Source organism: Lichenostomus cassidix, chromosome 12, assembly GCF_008360975.1.
Source record: "Lichenostomus cassidix isolate B80296 chromosome 12, HeHo_3.0, whole genome shotgun sequence".
Lineage (NCBI taxonomy): Eukaryota > Metazoa > Chordata > Aves > Passeriformes > Meliphagidae > Lichenostomus > Lichenostomus cassidix.
In genome coordinates, this window is record NC_139493.1 from 9057337 (window position 1) to 9066539 (window position 9203).

The 9203-nt window shown below is 44.8% G+C and overlaps 1 protein-coding gene and 1 long non-coding RNA gene across 5 annotated transcripts; one reads left to right on the forward strand and one right to left on the reverse strand.

Moving 5' to 3' along the window:
• Window positions 1-1161: 1161 nt before the first annotated feature.
• On the reverse strand, window positions 1162-5309 carry CCDC51 (coiled-coil domain containing 51). Of its 4 annotated transcripts, none has more exons than XM_085072547.1 (6): window positions 5234-5251; window positions 4251-4339; window positions 3709-3938; window positions 3240-3586; window positions 2760-2924; window positions 1162-2019 (listed from the first exon to the last, which is right to left on the reverse strand). In XM_085072547.1, exons 4-6 carry the CDS (start codon window positions 3555-3557, stop codon window positions 1243-1245), a joined length of 1260 nt encoding a protein of 419 aa, XP_084928673.1. In that variant the 5' UTR covers window positions 3558-3586; window positions 3709-3938; window positions 4251-4339; window positions 5234-5251; the 3' UTR covers window positions 1162-1242. The 4 variants fall into 4 exon arrangements, with proteins under 4 accessions (XP_084928673.1, XP_084928671.1, XP_084928674.1 ...); XM_085072545.1 differs by lacking the exon at window positions 5234-5251 and adding an exon at window positions 5019-5214; XM_085072548.1 differs by lacking the exons at window positions 4251-4339; window positions 5234-5251 and adding an exon at window positions 5278-5309.
• LOC146431655 (uncharacterized) lies at window positions 5251-8646 on the forward strand. The gene is made up of 4 exons (XR_014854716.1): window positions 5251-5390; window positions 5467-5522; window positions 7311-7398; window positions 8472-8646. It is a non-coding gene; the product is annotated as an uncharacterized LOC146431655 (long non-coding RNA).
• Window positions 8647-9203: the final 557 nt, after the last annotated feature.

Sequence of the window (9203 nt, forward strand, 5' to 3'; positions counted from 1 at the left end):
GTCAGAATAAACATCATCATACTTCATACAGCTCTGTATCTGAACCTCTTTTCTCTTTCCCTGCCTGTAAGCCTTGAAGGACAGGGAGCTAACAGCAGCAAAGACCTGAAGTTTCAGAAATGCTTTTGGATACTTCATGACAAACCATCCTCGAAGAGGTTACCATGTGCACCTTCAATGTATTTTGAATTCCTCATCTGGCCTGTTTCGTAAAATGACGCCTAATGTTTTGTGCATGAACAAACAGAAGATTCTACATGAAGCAATTAGATCAATGACAGAGCAAAGGAATAATTTGAACAGGAAATCACAAATCCAGCTCCAGAGTGAAAATCACTGTATATCATGTCTGGCATACCATGTCCATCCTGAGGAACTGTCACTCAGTCCAGCAGTGGCCATAGTGCAGGGCAGTGAAGGTGTAATAGAATGACATGGTGTCCTGGCAGGGAGCAAGGAAGCAAAAGGAAGCAATGAGGGGACACTGATGGCTCTGGAGGGGTACACACAGGACTTGGGGGGGTCACCTCAGCTCAGTTCTGGCACTGTGCAACTGGAAGAAGACTCCTTCTTGTACCTGCACTTGGGGGAGAGGGGAACAGTGTAATTGGAGGGACATCATCATTCCATGGATCAGGCCCCAGATCATCTCTGTCCCAGCAATGAATGTGTCTGAACCCCAGAACCTTGTAGGGTCTGGGAGGTGGCTGGGGGCTGCAGGGAGTGGCTTGGGGGTGGCTAAGGGGATCTGTGGGTCAGGGTACCCAGGGGATGTATTTGATTACACTACCAGGCCTGTCCTGGGCTACTAGGGCCACTGGGGATGTGAATTGGGGTGCAGTGGGGTGGGTTAGAGCCTGATGGGGACAACTGGGACCACTGTGGGGTGATGTGGGGCACTGGGAGCAACCCGGAGTACAACTTGGGGTCTGCTGGGGGCCATTTTGGGCCTCATGGATTTGGGGCCAAGAGGGCATTTTGGGTGCTTGTCTCGATATACAAGACATTAAGAGTGAAACAGATCAAACTGGCAAGTCCTTTGCTTGCTAAAAAGCACAGTGTGACAGAAATTTGACATGGAGCCTACAGCATTAATGGACTAAGGCTTTGCAAGTTTTCCAAATATACAGGAGAAGGCATAATGAGAAACACTAAGGCAGCTTTATGTCGACTTGTACTCCAGGTACTAAGAGTGCAAGTTTACCTTTATTAATCTAGTGAGCTGTGGCAATTAATTAGGGATCAGTTCCCTTTCAGTATGATATAGAGTACAGGCAGAGTAATGGCAAACATAGCACACGTCAATGCAGTGCTGTAAATAGAACTTCTCTTGATTTGCGTTTCCAGTCTCCGCTCAGTATCACACAATTCCAAAATCACATCTCTCACAGCAGCAGCCTGGCCTTTGCCCTCCCCTGAAGGCCTTGGCATGACTCTTTCAGAAGGTCTGGAGTGGATGGCGAGTTTGACACTCTGCAGCTCAGACAGCACCTGTGTGATACTTTCCTGCAGACTGTTAAACTGCTGTTGTAAACTCCCTAGACATGAGCTGACTTGTTTAATGTAGTTTAGCTGTTCATTTAAAGGCATTAAAAGAGAATCTATTTTTATGGAGTCATTCCTGGTTTCTCTAGGTAACAAAGCCCCTTCTTTCACTCCCCGTGATGCTGTTGTTTGCAGCACTTTTTTTAGGTCTTCTATGACATCACTGAGATCTTTCTGCTGCGAGTAATGGTTGGAGGCCTGCTCTTTGATGGCTTCTTGTAAATTTATTGGGCCCTTCTGTGCTTCAAGCACCAAGACTTTCAATTCTTGCAGCCTTACTCGATTGACATAGGTGGAACCAAGAACACCTATAATGGCTCCCAGCACAGAGCCAATAATAGACCAGTTCTTCGTTTTTTCAGCTCTTGTGCGCTCTTTCTCGTGGCTTTCCCTGACAGCTGCAGAGAAAAGAGAGAATTTTTCTCTCTCAGATTCTTCTGCATTTAAATATGCAGCTCGGTACCTCTTCTCTTCCTGCAAGAAATACAGTGATGAAAGGAGAAGGTATTATATGAAGCTATACAATCTATACTAAAGGAAAAAAATCCTCCAAACCCCAAAACCCTAGTGCCGATGAAGGAATGGAAATTGGGAACATCTACTAGCTCTGTTTCAGAAATTCCCTTGAATGTGGGATTTTCTTTATTAAACCTACTTAAGTCAATGAGACATCAGTTTAAGTCAAAACTGGGAAATGGAGAAGGTTGTCAGGAATCACAGCTGAAGATCCTGTCCATGAGAATCTTCCACGAGATGACAGAAAACGGGTATGAGTGAGCAAGGTCTTTCACTCCCCATAATGTTCACTGTTTCAGTCCTGCTTACTTCTCCAGACACCAGCAGAAGGGAGCTGAGAGAATTTCCATGGATTAACCAGAGCAGAGTTTCTCTCATCCCATGGAGGATTAATTCATGGAATGGCAGCTTTTTCTTGACTATTCACATACAGATCACCACTAGAACAATTAATTTTCCGGGCTTATTATCTTCAGTTTTATTCTCCAAATTTACTACCCTACTTTAGCATTAACATACACAATTTGCACTGGAGATCAAACCATTGGTAATAACTAACTAAAACAACTATCCTAAGAAATTAAGTCTGATCACTTACTTCAGAACTGAACTGCATCTACAAACACAATCACCAGTGAAGGAAACAAAAGACATACATTTGCAATGTATTTGCCAATGCTTAAGTACCAACAAATTACCTGCAGCAACCTGTGTTCCAGAGTAGCCAGTTCTAAATACTGGGTGTCATCCCGAGAGACCCTGTCTAAGCGATCCCGAATTTCCTTCAGCTTAATCTGTTGGGCTTCTACATTTTCACGAGCCTCTCGCACTATCCCTCGAGCTATCATAAAGACATTTTCTGCCTGAGAAGAAAGAGCATTTATTTTAGAGACTTATTACCATACAGACATAAATTACGAATGATACATTTTTTTTTTTTGGTGGAGGGGAAGGAAAAAAAACCCAACAAAACAAACCACACTCTGTTTCAATCCAAGTGATAAGCTCTATTTACTACATGCATAGCCCAGAACACATTCACAGTACCTGCACAGACAGCCAAAGCAAAAAAAAGACCTAATTCTCCTTGGAGAATCTTTTCTGCCTCACAGCCAGTGCTCATGCTTCATACAGCTTAACACATGATTTTTAAAATTCCACATTATCTCCATGTTTACCTCTGTAACTTTTCCCTGAGCTTCTCGAACTTCATTAATTCCAACAAATTCTTCGTATCTGTCCCACCAATTCCTGCATGTTGCAGACACTTTTTGGAGGGAGTTTTTCCCCATAGCAGTCCCTGATTCCGTGATCCTATGAAGGAGACCCATGGCCATTTCCAGGGCAGACTTGGCTTCGGGCCTCTTGGGCCCTGATGGGCAGTAAGTCCTCACCACGTGTAAATTCACTTTTGGACTCCACTTCATCAGTGAATGGTGATACTGCAGACCACAGGACACGGAGGACACACTTGATTTATATTTCATAGGCCCCATGTCTTGAATGTAATCACTAAATAAAAGTGCTACAAGGAAGAAGAAGAAGTTATTGAAGTATGGCTAATTCATAGCTCTTCAACTACATGTGTGCCAAAATCAATCAGTTCAACAGTGGCTAAACCATTGCTAGTTTTACACCACTGCTTACCCAGAGAACTTTCCACAATTTTCAGCAAAGTGCAGTTGTGCCACAGATTCCTGATTTTCTGTTAGGAAGTACTCCCACCATGCTTCATGCTTCTTGATTACTAATTCACCCACGGCGTGAACAGCGATCATGTGCAGATCCAGTGACAGCAGCAGTAACTTCAGAGAAATTTAGTGCTTCAGCACAGCAGTGACTGCTCAGTGTGGTTTGTGTCACAGGTACTCACAATTCTGCAAAAGAACAGAAAAGGAGAGAAGGCACAGAGGGGACAAAACCTTGATAAGAAAAGAAATGTGGCTTGATCATTCCCTTTATCTTACACTGCACAGATACAGAAAGTATTGAAGGATGCAAAGACAAAACCACAAAGGACAGAGGGAAAACCCAGAAGTGCTGAACTGAACACAAGTATTCCCATGAGACTGCCTACAATACAAATAAATCAGGAAGAGACACAAGAATAGAAAATTCTCAGGCAGTGAATGCACAGCGTTCTAACACACACGGCTGCATTTTAAAATGAGCTTAAGATTCTTGCTTACCCTGCAGAAGCAGGCTACTAGTTATGGTTTATTGTCTAGTGATGTTAAATATGATCTTAATGTTCTACTGAGGCACGTTCCTCTAAAAACTGGAAACGGGAAAACTTTTCAGAAAGGTTTTATATGAAATTTGAGTATGACTATATTAGGTTCTGACAAATACAATATGGAAACATGAATTATTGAGAAAACCTGATAGATGCTGCATAGTATTTTTAATTATTTTAAAAGAGCTTTCCTTGTTAATTTTAGGTGGCTAATACAGGCAAAAAAAAGATTGCACCAGCTGAAAAAATTCTGAACACCACAGGTTCATTCCCTGTACGCTATTTCTAACAACTAATAATAACACATAATAATAACAAATAATAATAAGTGGCATTATGAAAATCTTAGCAGCTGTTTTGTATGCATAATATGGAAGATCAAACCCACAAGAACATGGAAATGAAGGAAGTTCTCTCTGCTTCCATCATCACTCTCACATCTACTGTTAACAGTATTGAATTCCTACTCCTCATTGCAGGCCACATCAACAGCAGCTCAGTTTTACCTGTTCCAGACTGCAAAATTCCCCTCTCTTAACTGCATTACTACCTGAAGAGTTCAACCAAATATTCGGGCTACAGGAGTACAGAAAAAAAGAGAGAACGTTGAGGTTTTAAGAAGCTTTTCTATGCAGACAGTCACTGACTGTGAAGAACGTGATCTCAGTCTGAGCTCAGAGGACACAAGAAAGTTGTGAAAGCTTAATCTGAGATGACGTGCCTGGTTCCTCTCTTGCTTCCCTGGCCAGAAACGTTTCCTGTGCCCGCAGTCACCGCCAAACACACTCCCAAAGCACACGCAGCCGGCGGCGAGTAGCGCTCCTTGCCCCGGTCCCGCCTGGCGCAGCTCCGGCCGCGGCCAAACGCGAGCACCGCGCACCGCATCCCCTTCCACACCAACGACCCTTTCCCTGCCCGGAGCGCCCTTCCACCCACCCGGCCGAGCCGCCGCTCCCCCCCGGCCCCGCCGCGCCCCGTACCTGCCCTGCCCTGCCCTGCCCCGGCCCGGCGGCGGAAGCGCGGGCGGCGGAAGCGGCGGCGGAAGCGGCGGGAGCGGCGGGCGGAGCGAGCGGAGCCATGTCGGGCCGGGAGGGTAAGGCCGGGCCCGGGGCCGCTGGGGCTGCCCGCCCGGCCCCGCCCGGCACTCACTGTCCCCTCTGTCTTTGCAGGCGGCAAGAAGAAGCCGCTGAAGCAGCCGAAGAAGCAGACGAAGGACCTGGATGAGGTGGGGCGGCGGGAGAGCCCGGGGGGCGGCGGGGCTCGGGCCGGGCCGGGAGGCTGCCGGCGGGGCTGGCTAATGCCCGCGGGGATCCTGCTGGCATTTACAGGAGCAGTCAGCGGCAGGACAGGGGGGAATGGGCTCAAGGTCAAAGAGAGGCGGTTTAGATTGGGTATTAAGAAGAAATTCTTGCTTGCGGAGGTGGTGAGGCCCTGGCACAGGCTGCCTGGGGAAGCTCTGCATGCCCCATCCCTGGGAGCGTCCAAGGCCAGGCTGGACGGGACTTGGAGCTAGCAGGTCTAGCAACGTGTCCCTGCCCATTGCAGGGGTTTAGAATGAAGTGATCTTCAAGCTCCCTTCCAGCACAAACCGTTCTCTGGTTCCATGCTGACATCCCGCCCATGTTCCTGGTGGATGCAGCGGTGCTGGCTGACTGAGAGGCTTGGAGCGCCCTTGCCAAAGCATCAGGCTGCCATCTGAGGTCGATCAATTAGTGGGTGCCAGGAGCCTGGGACAGGCACAAACCCCGGGGTTATCGTGTAGTTTGGATAAATTAAGCACTAGTGAATTGCACGTTAGAGATATTCTGAACCCTTGCATTTAAGTGTGGGTGTCAGCTGCTGTTTCTGAGAATAGTGGATGATGGATGAGGTGCCACTTTTTGGAAAAGGGCAAATGTCTCTTTGAAAAATGAAAAAAAACCCCAAACCAGCTTTCTAAATAAGTTTTATTGTTAGAGAAATGGTAGAACTGATAAGTGCTCACAAGAATCCAAGTTATAAACATTTGTATGTCCAATCATGTAGTATTTCTTTTCCTCTCAGCCCTGCAATACTATGAATACTTGGGGGCAACGCATTGCAAAAAAAAACCCCACAGAAGTGGATAAGTGGGAGGGGTTGATTTACTAGGGCAGACTCATTAGCCTACAGGAAAGCCTGGGGAGAAAAACAGAATATTCTCTTCTGTGAGGGAGAGGTAGAGGAAGTAATATGGTTACACTGTACCAAGGGAAGCTTTAACTGAAACAAGAGGAAAGCTTTGCAGTTAAAAAGATGAGCCAAGGGCTGGATTGGTGGAGAATCTGTAGAATCTCAGTTGTCACGGTCCTCAGTTCAGTTACCCCAAAGTCCTGAGTGCCAAGTTAAAAATCTGTGGTCCTTTTCAGCCTTCAGTCTGTGAAGAATGTTTATCTAAGGGACAGAGTATGTCTGACCTGCCCTGGATTCCAGAGGCTGTCCCAGAAGGGATGCTCAGTAGCTGCATTGCCTCTGCAATTTGCCAGCAGTCTCATTAGATTTCTTGGAATTAATACATATTTATTAAACCCAGAAAGATTACATATACATGGGAGAATTTTTTTTAAATTAACGTTTTTTTATAGGTAAAAGCAATCTTATTTTATTTACATTCTTTATAATCTAAACACTTTTTTAGTGCCTGTGTGCTGGGCTCCATGTGTCACTGCTGGTGTGTTAGTTAGTGAATGGTGTTAGTGCAAACATCTCTCAGTCAGAGAAATCATAATCTCAAAATGGGATTACAACATGGGAAATAATTCCAGAAAGACCAAACATAGAGGTGTGAAATTAGTCACTACGCTGTGGTACAGCAAAAACCTTGGTGAGAGTTTTGCAATGGTTTTCATATTTAGCATTATTCAGCCATCCTGCCTCAGTCCAGTCTAGTGGTTGTTGCTGCTGGAACATTACATTTGTTTCTCGTTGCTTCTCAGTTGTTTTTGAATTTTTCTGTCGAAGAGATGTTAACAAATGCTGCTGTTCGTTCCTTTAGACGGATCTGGCGTTCAAACAAAAACAGAAGGAGGAGCAAAAGAAACTTGAGGAGATGAAAGCAAAAGCTGCTGGAAAAGGGCCCCTGGGTAAGTGAAGTGTCATTCTGAAAGGAAAAATGGAGGTCTTGCAGGCTTCAAAAATTTAATGTTTTTGCTTGACAAACATAAAAACGCAGGTGCCTCTGGGTTATTTGACAAAGATGAGTGAGTTGATGGCAAGTACAGATGATATGGAACAAATAGAGGCTATTTTTTTCCTTTTTTCTTTCTTTTCTGTGCAATTTTATCCCCAAATTATGGAGATTCTGGTTCAACAGGCAAAACACTGTGTCTGGCTAGCTGACCTATTCCCGTGGGATGTGCAGGGACATTTCTACTCTTTTTTTAGCACACCAGTCTTTTCTTTCCAGTTGTATTACATGCAGGCTTTGCCACAGTGCTCCAAGTTTAACAAATCCACTGCTTGTCTCTGAGAGGATGAATTTGTTCAAGAGCAGGAGATTCTTGGCAAGGGAAAAAAAACCAAAGTGACTGGAAACCAGTGTGATGTGAAACCCTTTGCCTGAGTGACTGTAAAACACGTGATGTCACTGAAGTGAGTTGAGAGGGTGTGTCTTGGTGGCCCATGGAGCCCAGTCTCTGTCTCAGTGACAGCTGGAGAGTGTTGATGTGAGTCTGCACTCACCTTCTGCTCCTCCAGCATTTGCCATGATCCAGCTGGCAATGTTCAGGGGTGTACCCTGCCTGCTCCCATCAGGTGTTTCTGACCCTGTGGCCCATTAATGTTACTAACCACTTTTCCATTCTGTGAAGACTGTTAAACTTCACACTTTATTTGACTGGACTGTACTCCTGCTGTATGAGAAATTAACAGTGGAGGAACAAAGTAACTGTTGGAATATTTAGTTCTGTATTAGATTCATAGAGCGTATATTTGGTTCCAGGAGAAATTTAGTTTCTAAACTTCAATAAGTCACTGTTCAGAGTAAAGTATGTGAGAGCAAAACCATGTCATGCAGTCACACACGCAGAAACAATTCACCAGTAGGGACCTGGGCTGTACAGACTGTCTAGTGGGGGGATTCAGCTTTAGGAGGACCTGAATTTGTAGCTGAGCTCTGTCACAGTCATCTAACCAGCTCTGTTGTTTCTTCTGGCAGCCAGTGGTGGAATAAAGAAGTCTGGCAAAAAGTAACTTGATCAAACTGCAGGGTAAGAAGTGACCAAGCTACTCAATGGACCTGCAGACTTCAGAGAGTCTTGAAAACACTCTGTCATTTGGGAAACATTGTACATTTTGTTTAGTCAGAATAAATCCTTTTTGTTAAGATGTGATTTTCTCTTTACCTGTAGGTTTTGTTTAAAAATGGTTTTATTGTTTTATACTGGAAATGAAACTTTACTGAAGACCATGTGTGCCCTTGTGCAGCTGGAGTGCATTTGCTGGTTTGATGGCCATTTGTGAGAATAAATTTCAGCTTCTGCTCCCTTTTGACAATGGAGTCAGGGCCTGAGTGTTAAAATCTGCAGAATTTTAATCTGGAGCCTTAGGTTTAGCTGCAGTTTTCTGAGATGTGGCTATAGCAATGTGTGCTCTCCTAAGAGCTGCAAGTTTTTTGCTAAAGAGAAGTTGAATTATATTTCCATCACCAGTGCCTTGGGGTCAGCCACTCTCCAAAACAACATCCCTTTCTGTGTTCCTATTTAAGAACATTGCTGTGCCCTATAGTCCCACTTCCTGAACATACAAATTCACTACACGTTTTCCTGAACTACATATTGACATCACAGCTCCTACACACTCATGGAATGCCTTTGGGGTGGAGAGGAGAGGGGAACAGTCGTTTTTAGACTGTAACTTAATTCTTGAAATGAATGGGAGTGATTGCACA